Below are 17,540 nucleotides of genomic sequence, written 5' to 3'. Positions count from 1 at the left end.
CCAGGGCCACCCTCTCCTCACAGAAGGCCTGGCCCTGCCTGCCCCCTCGTAGCACTGCAGGCCTCTGTCCACTGGTCTGCAGGTGTGCACTGTCCCGTTCCCTCTGGGGAGAGCTTGGGGTATCTGTGTGTCCGTCCCACACACATGACTGACAGGGAGCCTTCTCCCGAGCTGGGCCTCCACAGGTGTGGGTGGGAGGGTGCTTTGTTTGTACAATCAAATCAGGACTTCCAGGTGGAAAACGATGCCTGATGCAGGTGGTCGCTGCGGGCTGAAGGCCTCTGCCCTGACCCTCAGAGGCCCCTGTCCCAGGAGGCGGTATTGGAGGTGGGACTTCCGGAGGTGACAGGGCGGTTAGGGTAAGATGGGTGACAGTCTAGAGGCCTGTCCTGAGGATCATGTCCTGCGGTGAGGACCAATGCTGAGCCGCGTTCCCCCCCCACAAGGACACAGCAAGGGCACTGTCACAAGCCAGCCCGTGGGCCTCCTCCACCCCCATCCTCACCACCCAGTCTCCACGGTGCGAGACACACAGGACTGCGGCCCAGGCCTCCTGGACCTCCCTACTTCTTACTTTTTAACAGTGGTCCAAGTGAAGGCACCGAAGCTCTATCCCTGTGACAATTCCTGGTTGGGTTAATGCTGCCTCCTGGACTGCTCAAGCTCAGGGTCCTGGCCGCTCAAATTTCATTGTTCTAGACCACTCGAGCTCATTGTCCTGGACTACCTGAGTTCACTGTCCAGGACCACGCAAGTCCACTATCCTAGACTGTTCAGGCTCATTGTTCTAGACTGCTCAAGCTCATTGCTGTTCAAGTTCATCTTTCTAGATCTCTCAAGCTCACTGTCCTGGACTGCTCAAGTTCCTCATCCTGGACTGCACAAGTTCACTGTCCTGGACTGCTCAAGTTCCTCATCCTTCACGTCCCCCAGGGATGTCCTCATAGAGGTGTATGGGGCAGTACCTTTGGTGAAAGGGAGTCAGAGGCTGAGCCCCCTCCGCTCTGCTGGGAGCCGGGGATAAAGCCCACCATACAAGGTCTGCACCGGAAAGTCCTGGCCTGGAAAAACTCAACCATTTTTCTTCTTTAAAAATTTTAATTTCTTTAACATTGTTATGCAAATGTCTATCTGAATTATATGTGAAGTTTTAAAAACTATCAGATGATAAACATTTCAATATGTCAGTGACATTTGCTAATTCATACCAACCTTGCTTCATCTGGTTTTTTGTTAGTTTGTTTTGTTTCTGTTTTTACATCCTCCACTGCCCACAGACAGCTCTCTGGTGCCCCCATGCTGCCCCCTTCCCAGGCACAGACAAAGCTCCACAGGGCCCAGTCCACACCCATGGATGGACATCTTTGACATGACAGACTACCTGTGGACAGGAAGAAAACAGAGCCTACCTTCCCAGCTCCCTCCCTCCCTTCCCCCTTCCCTTCTTCCTTTCCTCCTCCTCTTCCTCCCTCCCAGGCCGCGTTCCTCCCCTGGTCCTGTTCGTGATTCTTCCCCAAACCGCAATGCGCTGTTCACCCCAGCAGCACACTGCCTCTCTGCCCACTGCTATGGAGAGCACAGCAGTCTGCCCAGAGGGAATTTGCCGTGAGAACCCCACACTCCCAGGGGCTCCACCCAGTGCCCTCAGCTGGCCTCCAAAGCCAGGAGCCTTTAGCACGGGGCACACAGGGGTGATTGCCAGTCAGAGGAAAGATGAAGTATTTCAGATGTGTTTGTGGCGTGGCTCCCCGCGTGCGAGTGCCTTCTGCATCGTGTCCTCTCCCTCCTCACAGGACCCCTGCTCTGCTGCAGGCCGCAGTCCCGCCCGAGGGCAGAGTCCAGCCCAGGCCTCCGCTCTGAGGCCCATTGTCTCCCAGCCAAAGCACTCTACTCTGGCCTTCCTTCCAGCCATTTCAAAATGCCCTGCCAATGATCATAACATGCGAAGGACATTCATGAATTTTAATTTGTCAGTTTGCTCATCTTTAGCTAATGCTGTTTATTGATTTAAAGTGACTATTGGCACACTGTGTTTTATTAAATTTAGGAAAAGGTAAAAACGTTTCATTTCATGTGAATTAAAAGCATGACTTGAACTTCTGAGGACACATTCAGATTTATGATAGACTCACCCTAGATGCACACAATTTTCCTGTTGTTTTTTTTTCTTTTTGCCTAGGGTGGCTTATTCTAAATATGGCAAAGAAACCACTCTAAAATGCATATAGATCTTCATCTGCATGGTGCATCAGTACTTAGCATCCTGACGGCTCTCTATTTCAGATGTATCCTTGCTTGTGCGATTATGAACATACGATTTATCTGAGGGAAGACGTACATAACTCCTGACGTCGAAGGAAGCGACAGAACCCCTTCACTCAGCTCGGGGTTTGACCCCCAGGGATCGGTCACGGGCCACAGAACACACAGAGCCCCACCTCTCTACTGGTGTGGGAGGGTGGGTGGGGTTGGGAGAGACTTCGGGAGAATGATGGAAGGGAGACGCAAATGGAGATGCACTGTACTTGACACGAGACTGGCATGTTGAACTGAAACCCCTTTGTAGAACTACTTAAAGATGATAAAAAGTAATTTTAAAGGAAGAGATCATCTGTAGAGGGAAAACAGGATGTCCACGTTCAACCAAAGCAAAGACCAACACACAAAAGAACTGACTGACCACTCTGGACAGGGCATGGCTGGTAACTTGCTTCTGGGACCAATATTTCCCAAGTCAGGTGACCCCCACTGCCCAGGGTCCCAACTCAAGCTGGCTCTGGGGTGAACACGAGCTCCGTCCGGTGCAAATCAACCTTCCGGTTCATTATGGAAAATGCGTGGGTGGATCATTGTTTCCGCAACATTTACACGGATTGATCAAACCAAACCACAAACAGTAAGGTGGAGACACGGCGGCTCCAGGGCGAACGGCCCCGTGTGTGGATCTAATGACCCAGCGGCATAACTGTCTTTCCCGGGGCAGAAATCCCCCAAGTCTTTATTACACATCCTCAAATTACAATTTGAAGTGAAGCTTGGGCTGCTTTCTATCAATGAGAGTGTGGCCCCTGTGAGAAGGGTCGGCAGCGTGGGCAAGGGGCTCTGTCGGGGTCGCTGCCACTGCAGAGTCCTTCAGCAGGACATCCTCAGAGGCCGGAGCCGCTGAGCTGGCTGGCCTAGAGGGCTGCTTTGCTGGTGAAGGGAAGTGTAAAACATGACACAGCCACGGTGCTGTCCATTATTCTGCATTAAAGAGACGCAGTGGAAATCAGCCCTGCAAGACCACTGTGCGCTTCGCCATTCTTCCAAAAGAGGGGCCAGTTCCTGGAAGCCTGGCTCTGTCCTGTCCGGCGGGAAGAAGGTCTGGTCAGCAGCCCCGGCTCAGGCTAAGCCGGCCCGGAAAGGTGGAACTGAACCTTCTGAACCTTCTCCTGCCCTGGCCTCATCCGCTCACCCCTGGCTAACTGGCCTGTGAGCCTCCTGCGAGCTTCTCACGGCCTTCTCCCCTGGGCACCGAGGTGGTGTGAGCCCTGTGGAATACACGTATGTGTGTGTGTGTGTGTGTGTGTGTGCGTTGTTCCGGTCATTTCTCTTCTGTTGACGCAATTGCTGAGCCTGCAGAGCGAGCAGTGGGAGAGCCCCGCCCGGGCCAGCCGTGAGGCTGAGCTCTGGAGGAGGGGAAGGGGGGCAGGAAGGGGTGTCCCCATAGCCAGCCAGCAGGGTCTGAGTGGTGGCCCTAAAGTGATTATTATGTCAATTAAGAAGACATTAGGGAGCCGGGCGCTGGTGGCTCACGCCTGTAATCCTAGCTACTCAGGAGGCTGAGATCTGAGGATCGCGGTTCAAAGCCAGCCCGGGCAAGAGAGACTGTGAGACTCCTATCTCCAATAAACCACCAGAAAACCGGAAGTGGCGCTGTAGCTCAAGTGGTAGAGCGCTCGCCTTGAGCTGAAGAGCTGAGGGACAGCGCCCAGGCCCAGAGTTCAAGCCCCACGGCCGACAAAAAAAAAAAAAAAAGAAGAAGACATTAGGAGAGGAGTGAGCGTGGTCTAATATAATCAACATATCATATATGTATTCATATATATATATGGAAATACTACAAGGAAGCCCATTGCTTTGTATAATTAGTAAGCACCCAGAAAAAACCGTGGTAGGTAAAAAATCCTGCAGTGTGACAGAAGCCAGCCGTGAGCGTGACCTGTGGTCACATACGATGTGCTGGGCAGGGAAATGTATGGAAGGAAGGGGGTGTGCGCTCTCTTGGTTCACAGGGCAAGCAGGTGGGGCGTGGTAGACGGGCACAGGGACTTGAAAAGGGGGGCTGGAGGTATGGCTCAGGCGGAAGAACAGCTGCCTAGCACGCGCCAGACCCCCGGTCCAATCCCCAGTACTGAAACCAGCCAAACAAATAACAAAGACTCTCCCGTGCCCTACAGGAAGCGCACCCTCCACCCGTGTCCAGTGCAAGTCCTGAGGGGCGAGGCTCCAGGCGCCTGCCCGCTCAGCGCAGCTCCAGAAACAGGACCTGCCCTGCTGCTCCAGACAGAAAGCAAAGCCACAGATGGGCCTGGACGGGCACAGCCTCTAGGGCAGACACCCTGCCCACTCTGCAAGCCAGGCAAGCCCATCCACAGTGAGCAAGGACACCACCGAGAAAAGGATTCCACTTCCACTGCCCACCACAGGCTAGGAGCTCATTCTTAACACAAACGAGCAACAAAGGTCCATAGAGAAAGAGATAAGACAGCACCCATCTGCAATGGCCCCGGCTTGTTGTGATTTCCCCCGCGTGTCTCCAGGACATCCCTCTGCAAGCAGATGCTGTTTTTCTCCCATTTCCATAGCCTGCCCTGGAGATATCATCCCTCTGAAGACAGCAGACCACGCTGAGCACCGCCCTGCTGCAAGCCTGCGCGGTCATTGGTGCCTGGAGCCTAGCTCACAGCGACCTTGCAGACCACAGGCTTCAGTCAGGTGAACTCCAGCTGGCACCCAGATTCAAATACTGATCTACAGTAGAATGCAGACGTGTTATGTTATTTGCCCAGGAGCTTGGGTTTCCTGGTGTGAAATGGGGAGTGTGAGTCAGTTCAGAAGGACTGAAAGAAAAAAAAATTATACTATGTATAAAACTTGTTATAATGCATGTACTTAGTATTTGTAACATTTGCACTTTGTACAATAAAATAGTGAAAAAAAGCCACTTAGGGAAAACATACAAATTGCAGTAAATTCAAACCTTGGAACTTCCTAAGAGATGTCACTGGGCCACAAGACAGAGACAAGATGGTAGAAAAGATGTCCCTAGTCTAAGGGAGTTTTGCCTTCATCTTTCATTTACAAATCTGTGAACTTACAAGCTTTTGGTGAACTTCAGCATGACTCACATCCCAACCTGCTGGAATGTCAACAGACTTCTAGAATACCCAAGTAATTATAGCAGTATGGTATTTGTGAAGGAAAAACACAAAAAGATTGATGGAAAAAGAGACAAACCGATCCAAACAGAGGTAAAGATAAAGTCAATGGAAGAAAAACTGGCTTTCCAACAGTGGGTACAGAATCAACAACAGGTAAAAACAGTCTGGAAACAGACCTGTGTCCTGGAAAGATGTGCAGGCATCAGAAAGGTCATTAATCCAATTAAACTGTAGCATAGCGATTGGCCTTAACTCAAAATGCTGAACTTTCCAGAAGGAAAAAAAATTAAGCAGAATTTGATCAAATTTACCTGCATACTAAACCTTACTTTAATGGTCTACTTATTTAATCATCTTCCTATACCAAATACTGAAGTAGAGAGCAAGGAGAAATAAGTCTAGTTTTATCTTATGGTAATTAGAATTTATCAGATACAGAAGAGAACAATAATAGAATATTTGCTCCCTTGTTTTCCCAAAGATGAAAGGAAATTCTTATTTTGCAGTTTGATAGTGCAAGTGAAATCTTTCATATGTTTTACAAAGGATGTGGAGACAGATTTTAATTTGTAATTTATGTTATGGGGTATAAATAGAAATGAATATTCTTCATTACCTACACCAAATTCGCATGTACCTCTCTAAAGCAAGTAGCATGTAATATAAAAGTACAACTGGGCCTAATGTATTTCAGGTAATACTGAAGTGGATTCTAGCAAATCATGCCTGAATGTAAGTAAAACTAGAGTTCAGTGGGAAGGTATGATGGTAGCCAAATCCTTTCACTTTTTAAATTCATAATAACATTTTAATATTTCACAAAAATCCTTTCACTTTTTAAATTCATAATAACATTTTTATATCTCAAAAAATTAGCTCTGTAAATTTTACATAGCATAACACTAAATGCATTTGTTATTCTGATTATTTTCAAATTAATTTTAATTATTAACAATAATGCAAATACTTTTCAAATTATGAATTGCAGACAAATCAGCTCCTCAAAATGCATCACCAAATATCTAGGATTATTTTTTCTTCTATCAGAAGCCTTGGAAACTGCGGAAACCTGTGGAGAACATTTATTCCAGAAGCATTAAGGATTTCCTTAGAAGAGTGGGAGTGGCTAGAAATCTCATAGTGTAGCCAAACAAACTCTGCTTGAAGTCATAATTTTCCAAAAATGCAATGAAAGTATCTTATTTGGATGTTCTGTGGTTTGCACTACCTTATATGCATTTTCAAGCTGGCAGTTTAGACTACAAACAGGCAATGTATTGAACTCCTAGCAATAATAATAATAATAATAATAATAATAATAATAATAATAATTTCATTGTGCAGCGCTTCCAAAGCATACTATTTTCATAAATTCCAATAAATTCATCCAGTGACCTTTTGCTTCGGTCTTAGGTGACCCCCTTGGCGTGGTGCATGTATCCACACAGCCTAGAGCAAGATGCATTCCTCTACCTCAGACAACTTCCCTCTGCCCACTTTCTTTTCTGGAAATAATGTAACCTCATTGAAATGAGGAGATACGATCGAGTAAATGCTACACCAAACAATCATTCACTAAAATTAAATTATTTCATTTGGTTCAAAGAGTGAACTACTTATTTTTGAGTCATTAGGTTTTAAAGATGTGTACTTTTGAAAGGTTTAAAGATCATCACTGTAATCCTCGGAATTCCAGAAGCTGAGATCTGAGGATCTAAATTCAGCGCTAACCCAGGTGGGAAAGTCTGTGAGGCTCCAATCTCTAATTCGCCACCAGAAAGTGAGAGGCAGAGCTGAGGCTCAAGTGGGAGAGAGGAGAAGCTAAGGGACAGCCCCAGGTCTGACTTCCAGCCCCAATCCTGGCACAACAATTAAAGCAAGAACATGGAGACAAATCAATACAAACGCAGAGAATATGTTTTCTTTGCTTTTTATTATTTTACACTTCCTCTCCATGATATAAAAATCCCCTTATTTCTAGGCTAGTTGAGCTCATTTGAATGGATGAAAATACGGCTGCTTGGCTTACATTCTGCAGACAGCCCTGTGAACGGTCATTTTTGGAGCCCTCAGCAGAAACAGCTCACAGTCCAACAGGATTCGACTGGATATGACCAGAATTGAGTGCCTGTAACCAGGCTGCTTTCTCAGTTGGGGTAGACATCAGTCAGCACTTTCTCTTAGGTGTCTACTAGCCAAATATAAGGAAGTCCTTCTTCTAAGACCAACCAGGGCTACTGTGCTTTAAGACTCAAGTCGGCAAAATTCAAGCGTGTTTTCTTCTTCCAAAGACCTTTTGAAGAATATGAAAAGAAACCTGCACACTGGAAGAAACTATCTGTGTGCTACATTTCTGACAAATAACTAATATCTACTATAGATAAAGAATGCTCACAACTTGACAAGAAACAATATGAATACCCTAATCACGGAGAAGGTACACACAGAACTGAGCCAATGAGGAAATCGTCCATCTTGTTAAGGAGATGAAAATTGGCCTAGAACAAGGGCAATAAGACATTACTATCCAGCTATCAGAACTGCTGAAGTGGAAACACACATTCTGGAGGAGAGATCGAGGCTCTTATTACAGACACACACGTTGCTGCTAGGAAGGTAAAACAGTGCAGACACTGTGGAAATCGGTTTGCTAGTTTCTTACACAATTATGCTTTCAAATATCGTGTGACCCAGCGACTAAACCATTAGACATTCATCCAAAAGAAGAGAAAATTCTTATCATGCCAACATGTGTTCACAAGTGTCATAGTCATTTGGTAACCATTTCTATAAAATGGACTCAAACAGAATAGATTTTAATGGGTCCACAACCAAACAACCCTGGTGAGCCTATACTTGGGCTGTCTTGTTGCCAAAAATAAAAGGATTAAGCCAGGCACCAGTGGCTCACCCCTGTAATCCTAGCTACTCACCAGGCTGAGATCTGAGGCGTATTGTTCAAAGGCAGCCCGGGCAGAAAAGTCTATGAGACTCTTGTCTTTAACCACCAAAAAGCTGGAAGTGGAGGTTTGTGCAAATACACACACACACACACACACACACACACACACACACACCAATGTTAAAAAGAAGATTTGCCAATTCAACATGTTCAAAGACAGGGATGTGTCTTTGTCCTGGGATGCAGGCAGATGACCTGGTGGAGAGCAGATCACCTGCACGCAGGTGAGCACCTGCTCACCAGCTCAGCACCATCTTCTGCTTGATGACTGTGTGATCGACGGAGAGTGTTCCCTGTTTCCTTTGTTCTAAATCAGGCCCAGCACCAGGCCCCTGGCTCCCAGGCCCACCTCAAAGCCAGGCGTAGATGATCCGCACAGTCACCAGCGGGAAAGTCTGGCTCATTCATCTCAAAACGTCTCATAAAATGAGAGAAAGTTATCGAGTGTGAGAGAACTGATCTCTGCCAGGACATGGAAGTTAGTTTTGATTTTATAACTCTAATTCACTTCAAGGAATGAACTTAGTTCGAAAATAGTTTCAATTTTATGTTTATATCATTAATATATTCTAAATAAAATGGTGAGACTTAATATACATACTTTTTCAGCTCCCCAGTTCTTGATTTTTAAATCACGTTCTCTTATTTTTCTTGTTTTCTTCCTTTTTTTTTTCAGTACTGTGTTAGAACTCCTGGCCTTGGCTTGCTAAGCAGACACCTGTCACTTGAGCTAAACTTCCAGCCCTTATTGATCCTAAAATCTAGAGCAGTTAATTAGTTCCCTTTTTTTATAAATTGGAAAGCTTGAACTTAGCGGATAAAGAAACCAAATGATTATTTAGCTCAGTCTGTAGTTTCTGACTGAGCTTTCTCCCTAGCAAAAATGTGACCTGTGGGATGCTTTAATTACACAGGACAGCGCCTCTCTCCTCTCCCAGACACAGCATCGCCGCTGCTGCTATTGGATCCACATCAAGTCCAAAACCCTGAAACATCTTTCAGAGCTTCAGACTCTTTCTTATTTGATTACATGGGAAGATTAAGTTATATTATTCCATACAGTTTGACTAGAACATGCACGATGTGCTAAGCTTCTAAAACAAAAGTCCTGCAATGACTAAGGTCTATGGTCTTTTTGAGGTGGGTCCCTTCCCTGGGCTGTTTCCCCGGGAATTCTTTAGAATAAAGAGTGTAATCCCTGGTCTCTGTGAAGAGGGAGCTAACCCCTTCGTTAAGCAGTTGGGTTCTGTGATCATACACTGAAACCACTTGCAAGGCATTTTACTTTCAAGTAAGGTTGAGATTCAGTGCGACCACCTGTAATCTAATCATGCTGCATCTTGTGTGCTGTATTTTAGCAGTGTGCCTCTTCTCGGTCATTTTAGAACTCTGTACACGCCTGCCTTACAGGGTGGCTTACACTAGTCTTCTACCAAGGTTTTGGTGAAGGCTATCCTCCTCCAACTGTATCCACACGACAGTTCCATCTTTGGCAAGGGTTTTCTGTGGCCCTTAGAGGTTATTTCAGCTCCCACAGTGACATCAGCCTGTTTAGAATCTGTATCGTTTATTAACCTGATCGATGAACTTTCCTATACAATCTGGGATATTCATGTATGAGGATGAGTCCTCGTGAGACAGCAGCGTCTTTAGCAGTCGCAAAGCTCCCTGTGATTACATTTTATGGAACAAAGTAGATTGGGGAAATTATCCTTTTTGTTTGATTAAGCCTTTGTATGGCTGCCAGAGGTTAACGGAACTATTGCTTTTCTTCTCCTGTGAGGATCTGCTTCAAAGCAAATCTGGAGCATTCAGCGTTGGGAAGCCGGCCTGTGAGAAGTGGGTGAACCTTGGTTTGGGGCTGCGACGGGAGGTCCCGATGGGCAGACCCCCGGGGCAGTATGGGAGGTCCCACTGGGCAGACCCCCGGGGCAGTACGGGAGGTCCCACTGGGCAGACCCCCGGGGCAGTACAGGAGGTCCTGACAGGCAGACCCCCGGGGCAGTACAGGAGGTCCCGCTGAGCAGACTCCCGGGGCAGTACGGGAGGTCCTGACAGGCAGACCCCTGGGGCAGTACGGGAGGTCCCGCTGGGCAGACCCCCGGGGCTGCGACAGGAGGTCCCACTGGGCAGACCCCCGGGGCAGTATGGGAGGTCCCAATGGGCAGACCCCCGGGGCAGTACGGGAGGTTCTGGACAGACCCCCGGGGAAGTACGGGAGGTCCTGATGGGCAGACACCCGGGCAGTACGGGAGGTCCTGCTGGGCAGACCCCCGGGGCAGTGCCGGCCTCCTGTGGCCCTCGCCCCTCACCCTACACCCGGGCTTCCTGCCCAGCTCTGTGTCGGGGGCACTTGCAGGCTGGACTGCTGGTCCACTCTCACCGCTGGACTCTGCAGAATGGCCTTCCAAAGCACAGGCAGGTCCCAGGGCAGGGCACAGCCACACGTGAACTGGTTCAGCAGTAGATGTCAAAAACAAGCTTCGTCCAGGGGGTCCCAAGAGCACAGAATCAGACCAAAGGTGAGCTCCAACCACGGACTGCCAGCGCCACAGGACACATACTTGAAAACAAAGCAATTCCTCTCTTGTGCTTCAAACATTTCCGTTTAGACAGACAGCCTGGCAATCCTAAGATAACTGTCTTTTATTGTCATTGGTGAGCCATTCATAAATGCACATGACTCTCTTTCAGGCCTCTTTCTCTCAACGCATGCCTGGAGGGCATCTGTGGGACCTTTGAGTGGTCTAGTGTTGGAGGTACGACGCAGGTGGTTGACAGCTTGACTCACCCTGCACCAGGTTTGATGTGGCTTGGGTCCTTAGTCTCCACGAACCCTCAACCGAATGGACCACTGTGTGTTACTTTCCTGAATGACAGGAACTTCCTGCGTTGCCTCAGTCTTCACAAGACCAGCCATTGCCTCTGTGAGAGCACTCTTTATGCAGCAAGTACTCACAGGTTTCTGGGTCCTATTTCTAGAGTTCCGAGACACCAGTGGGCACCCTTCCTTGTCGAGAAAAGATGCATTTGGGTGATTTCTATGGTGGCCGCAGGCTGGTCCTCAGGGTGTGGCTCAGTGAGTAAACAGACAAGGTGTCACTGGAGAAAAGCAGGGTCACCCCGTGGACTTCCTTCCAGCATCACCCGAGCACTGTGTGACTCCGTCTTCAGATCGCCATGATTTCTCAGCCCCTGCTGTGTCTCTGCCCCCTGATAAGCACTTGGTACAAAATGGGAACAAAATAGATAAAAGTAGCCCTACTCACAGATTGCATGTTTGAAGGCGAGCAAGGGGGAAACATGCATAGGGCTGTCTATGTGTGCAATGCGTGCAAAGACAAGTATTAGAATAAAGGAGAAAGTTGGAACCGAGTAGGTATCGGAAGACAGAGCTGTGAACGAGCCAGGCGTGTGAAACTCACACAGCGTTGATGATGAGGTGAGTTTCATACATGGTCAGAAGGGACGGACAGACAGACGGGACTCCTGTGGAAGGACCGCTTCTGACAGAGGAGAGATGAGGACTGAGTGCAAGGCCCGCATGTGTCCTTGGAAATGCTAGGGAGCCTGGACTGTAGCGAGGAGGCCGCGCTGTGCAGCCAGAAGAGTCAGTGAGGGTTGGTTTTGTTTGTTTGTTTTAGTGCCAGTCCACGTGCTGGAACTCAGGATCAGCAGACACGGCAGGCGGAGGCCAGGAATGAAGATAACAAACTCAGCTGCGCCCTCCCATCAGAGGTGGGTCACATCAAACAGCACTGCACTCGATGACCAGGACTGGGAGGGTTTGTCCCTAGGTTTCCCACGGCAGCTCTAGCGTTGGAAGTTCACAGTGTCGATGTTCTCTTCTGCTTGGCTTCTGTGGACATCAGTTCACGAGGAGGAGGTTCACTTTGTGGCCTATCCCTGACTGAACCCCACTACTGGGAGTAAGGAGGCTTAACTCCCAAGCTGCCACAGAGGCAAGACATGACACAAGATTTAAGAGCAAGCCCTCTTCTCTCAGCAGATCAGAATGTATACCATCAGGAAAGAGGATTCTCCACTGTACGGAGATGAGCCACCAGGGAGGGTCTGGGGTGGGAGGGAGCGGTGAGCCAGTCCAGCTGTGTGGAGGAGATGGTGATTGCACACTATGCACAGGTTTGGAGAGCAGTGGAGACTCTGTACCTTGCAGAGGGGCTATAAATGGAACAACAGGTTTTTAAAATTTGCCCTTCTACATAATTATGTCTGTTGCAAAGGAAAAGCCCCAGGCAACTGGAACTACTGAGTGCCATTACAAAAGACAACCCGTGATCCATTGCTTTTCATTAGCAGGAGTGCTTATATGGGAGTGGGAATGAGTATTATTTTGCCTCAAGTATGTTTTTTAAGGTAGAAAAAAATTGATCACCATAGACTAGGCAAGGAAGCCAAGAGCAAGAAGGCGAATGTGATTGGACTGGGGCAGTGTTCTCACAATATCCACTTGTCATTTCCCCAAGAGTTTATAAGGCAAGACATCACATCGCTCAATTTCCCTACGCTTAAAAATGCAACTTGGTATTAAATAATGATCCAGACTCAACTTTCCTGCCCTGCGAGGTGTAAACAGTTGTAAGTAAATGTTCAATACCCAGCTTGTGCTGTCGATTCATCCCCATGAGTTACCACGGATCAATACTGCATTTGTAAAGTCATTTGTGTTTAACTTTACATGGGGAAAAAATCTGCAGCTCAAAAATAACAACAAGGCTTTCCTTCGTTCGCCCCTGCATGGAAATTTGCTACTCTAGCCTGGTCTCCACGCACGAGGAAGGCTGCTAGCATGTCACCCAGGAGAGGAGCAAGGAGATGTTGTCAACGTCTAAAACCATGCACAGGCGCCTACCGACAGCCTTGCTTACGGTGGTTTCAGGTTTTGGGCTGATCCTGCTGCATCAGCCCAGGCCTGCGTGCTTCAGGGCACGGGGTCCAAATACGGCCAGGGATGTCCGGTCCCGTGAGAGGATTCGCCAAAGGATGAAAAGACCCCAAACAAACAGAATAATTCAGGCTTCTAGAAGGAGCAACGTTGAGGGGTAAACCAAGGCAGCGCTGGAGGGGCTGTCAGCCGACGAGGAACAGTTTTGGAATACTTCATCCTGCTTCACCGAAGTCCCAAGTTAGAGGGACCGTCAGCCCCTGTGGGGCCGGAGAGACAGGCGGCTTGGGTTGAATCTGCACATGGCCAAGCACTGTGGGTGCCAAGGCCCTGTGGAGGGGCGGGAAAACCTAGAGACCAAACTGAATTGGGTGTTGAGGAAAGGAATAGGCCGTGTGTCCGCATGGCCGTTCATTACTGGTGGATAAAGAACCAAGTCACCAGGCAGCCATGGAAATCCAGGGTGAGGAACGGCATGAAGAAAGAATGCAAAGAGTTTCCACGCCAAGCTCTCTCTCTCTTTTCCTCTCCCTCTCTCTGGCTTGCTGGCTCTCAACCCCCCCTCCCCATTCTTATCAAGATACCGAGGAATTCTTGAATAGCTAAAATCATCAGCTGCGAGGCACGGAGCAGCTGCACACTGCGTGACTTGCTCCCTCTCTTCTGCAGAGCGAGACCCTGTGCTGCTGAAACCCACTGCTGTCTCGCTGCTTACACCAATCCGTCTTTCTTCCCGTGTGTGAAGCATTCCTCCTGGGCATGACCCACTACACCTCCCAGATTGGACTGGCAATTCGCATCATCCTAGCTTCTCCACAGGACAATCCTGTGAAATGGGACGCTGTTTTGATTACACAGATGACACTTAGGCTTGAGCAAGGTACCTACTTTCATAGCCCTGGACCCCTGTCTCTCCCTGAAAACCCGTGTCCTGTGCTCCATGAAAAGCTTCGTTTGTTTCTCACAGCCACACCATCTACAAAGTCACACATTTTATTTATGATACTGTTGATTTAAAAGTCCTTCCACCCCTTTTCTTAATTCTCTGCAACTCTTCTTGAACAACTAGCCCTAATGCCTTGCACGAAACAGCTTCATACTATTCGAAGGCAGTACGGATCCCTTTCAACACCAAACCAGTCATTTATGTATTTTTCAATTCCTGTCCAGATGAGGAAGGAGAGAAGGAACACCCCCAGTGAGCAGGCTCAGTGTCAGAAGACGGATTGACATCTGATCGATCCCATATCAGACCCGGTATTCAGACAGTGAAAGCCATTGGCGCAGTCAGAGGGGCCATGCTGAGACTTAGATCAGGATTTTCAGTCACAAAAAGTGATTTTCAAAGTGATGGCAAAACTGTGTCCACCACTCTACAGAATATCTTTGATCTACGATTTGACAGAGAAAATATGAAGTCTGTAGATGTATAAACCAAGGCCCAATTTCCTTCCCACTATAGTTCAGTTCCATTTCATCTGAAGGACCTTGGCTGTGAGACTCATTCCCAGAAAAATGTTGGAGGGAGGCAAAGCTCAGGATAAGAGCTGAGTCGCAGATTTCGAAGGACACAGACTGTCTCACGCCCCATTGCGGGGTTAGGTCCTCGGCTCCCTCCAATGCTTACGGCAGGGCCTCGGTACCGACAGTGGATTGGTGGGTAGGCCAGGCGGGAGCCCCTGGAATAGTGTTGTGGAGAAAGCAAAGCTAGATCCAGCAACAGGACGTGGTTTTACCTGAGGCCACGGACAATCACAACATCGCATGGGAAAAAAAAGGATGAGAGCAGATTCCTATTTAGCAAGTTCTCTCTAGTGTCAGTGCACAGGGCGGGGGATGAGCACGGATGGGGCCTGGCTGAGAGCAAGACATTGAGGTGAAAGAGGACCCAGGTGCTCCTGTCCCCCGAGAAACTGGATGTTTCACCCCAAAGTGGGGAGGACACAGGATGGCAGATCTGAGATACGCTGAGGATATTTCCCCCCAACACTGTCAAGATCCTGAATCTCCTTTCTCCCAGGAACATGTGAAAAGTAGAAAAGTAGGAGTGGAAGTAAAAATCGCCCCATACAGAATGGCATCTCTTGATCTGCTCTGCTTATGCTCGCTTCCCTCTGTAATAGACAAACCCACCCTCAGCTAGAAGGGAAGTGAACTCACAGACACCTCAGCTAGAAGGAAGTGAACTTACAGACAGAGTTCTTACGGCTGCTGTCCTTGTTGGGTAGCATCTTGACTCCTCTCGACTTCAGTTCAATCGCCTTTTTCACTGAAAGAAAGAAAGAAAGAAAGCCATTAGCGGGTAACCCAAGGCGATTTTAAGAGGGTGGTTTAATCTTCCGGAGTGTTCTCTGAGGTCAAAGAGACACGGGAGGGAAGTAATGGAGCCAGCAAATAAGTAATGCCAGGTTGTCAAGCACAAGACCACCATGCACGGCAGCAGGGTCGCAAGCGACAAGTAGTCAGGGTGCAGTTTCCTCACACAGCCAAACCCATGTGCCGTGGGGAAGGGGAGGAAGCTCTCCCCACGCGATCGGTGTGCCCTGGTGTGCAAGCACGCTGCACTCTCCGTTTCTGGGCAGTGAGGCTTCATTTTCCAAAATTTGCTACGTGCAGGAAAACATTAGCTACACATACAGATCATTTATTTATTCTTTCATTTGCTCATGAATTCACTGGATCATTTCAGCTGCCGTGGTTCTTCCGGAATTTTCCCACCTACAGTCAATACAAACGGCACCCGGGACCCTGCCTTACAGAGTCAGCCTTCACATTTTATCATTACATTGACTTATCCGTCTTTTCGACTTGGGGGATGGCATCCGTCCGGTACCCTGCTAGGTGAGCCACTCTCCAGCAAGGTCTCAGGTTCTCACTGTGAGTTTCAGAGAAGAGTCCGGCTCACCCTGCAGCCCTCAGACCTCAGACCCCTTTGGTGTCCGCCCCCTGTGGCACTGGGAAGACAGTGAACCGCCTTGCCTGAATTGTAGTCTGCTGACTGAAATGAGTATCTGGACTTGCTAGCACAGGCATCCGGAAGTGTCCAGAAGTAGGGAGGCGCTCTTAAACAATGAAAACACAAGACAGGAGGAGGTGGGTGGGGGAAGGGCGGGGGTTTCTGAGCCTGGCAGCTTCCCGTAGCTTCCCTGACTTCTCTGGGCCTAGAGTATGACCGGCTGCCTTGCCCTGAGGAGACGAGGTAGAAGGAAGCCCTGGCAGGAGGCTCCTCCCGGGTCAGGCTTCTCCTGAGGAGCTGCTTCAGGGCTTCGCTCCGCATTAGTTCCCTCAAACAACAGTGTGGGAGCTGGGCCCGGCCGGGGCTGGGCCTGCCATCCCCTCCAGAAGCCTCCCCCGCCCCGCTGCCCACTCCCAGGGCACAGGCCTGCAGCCTCCTCCCGCCTGGCCCAGGGGAGGGCTGAGCTCGCCAGGGAAGGGAGCTCTTCCTTTTGGTCGCGGCCTAAGGAAATTCACGGAGCCCACCACGCAAGCCAGACCCAGCTGTGAACCGTCCCACAGGCAGACTTTGAGGAAAGGCTAAACCGTTCCTATTTCTAATTCCTCTTTGTTTTTATTCTGAGTTCTAGAACAGAAGAGAATTACCTGCCATTTCATGACGCTTATTAAAAAAGTAATGAAAAGATTTTAAGTGCAAAGGGAAAAGGCAGTTTCCTCGAGCAGCTGTTCACCGTTTGCGGCTTCTAAGGCTTTGTTGGAGAAACCTGCTGGCCCAGGAGAACGCGCAGGAAGTAGCTTCTGAGAAGGACTTGAATAACGCTGACACCAGGAGAGCAGAGCTGGGGACAGGGGACAAAGGCGCTGAAACTACCAGCCAGCCCTTCGGTGGGGAGGTGGGCAGGGAGGGTGCTCAGGAAACAAACCACCCCATAGCACCCCAGTAGGCTTTTCTATGGGCTGCCTGGACAGAGTCTATGGACTATTCAGTTAGAATTAGAATTGTTGATGTTGAATGACTGGATTATTATTTTGTTGGAACATTTTTATTGTCTTTGAGTAGTCAGGCTCCAAGTCATTTGTGAACATAGCACCTCCTGCAGGTGGTGCTGGGTGGTTCTTGGTGGTGGGCCTTTCTCTGCTCACTTGGAAACGATCACCATGTTCTGTTAAGAACTTCCGGCTCTGCATCCTGACTACCTCGTGGGTCTCCTTCACAACAGACTGCAAGCTCACGAAGCTGAGCGAGCAGTTTTACCTGATAAGTTCATCTTTACCAACATGGACCTGAACTCAC

General features: G+C 48.7%; 1 protein-coding gene across 1 annotated transcript in view; it reads right to left on the bottom strand.

Moving 5' to 3' along the window:
- Positions 1-17,540, bottom strand: part of LOC122125287 (CUB and sushi domain-containing protein 1-like) — a gene marked incomplete at its 3' end in the record, with an annotated part of 693,202 nt that overhangs the window by 189,547 nt on the left and 486,115 nt on the right. Inside the window, exon 8 of the mRNA XM_042699884.1 lies at positions 15,483-15,560. Coding sequence (XP_042555818.1) covers positions 15,483-15,560 — 78 coding nt within the window. The remainder of the gene's footprint in view (positions 1-15,482; positions 15,561-17,540) is intronic.

This window comes from Dipodomys spectabilis, unplaced genomic scaffold (assembly GCF_019054845.1).
Source record: "Dipodomys spectabilis isolate Male_0828 unplaced genomic scaffold, ASM1905484v1 ptg000263l, whole genome shotgun sequence".
NCBI classification, from domain to species: domain Eukaryota; kingdom Metazoa; phylum Chordata; class Mammalia; order Rodentia; family Heteromyidae; genus Dipodomys; species Dipodomys spectabilis.
The sequence above is the reverse complement of the archived record's forward strand: the minus strand, read 5'-3'. Positions and strand labels throughout refer to the sequence as shown.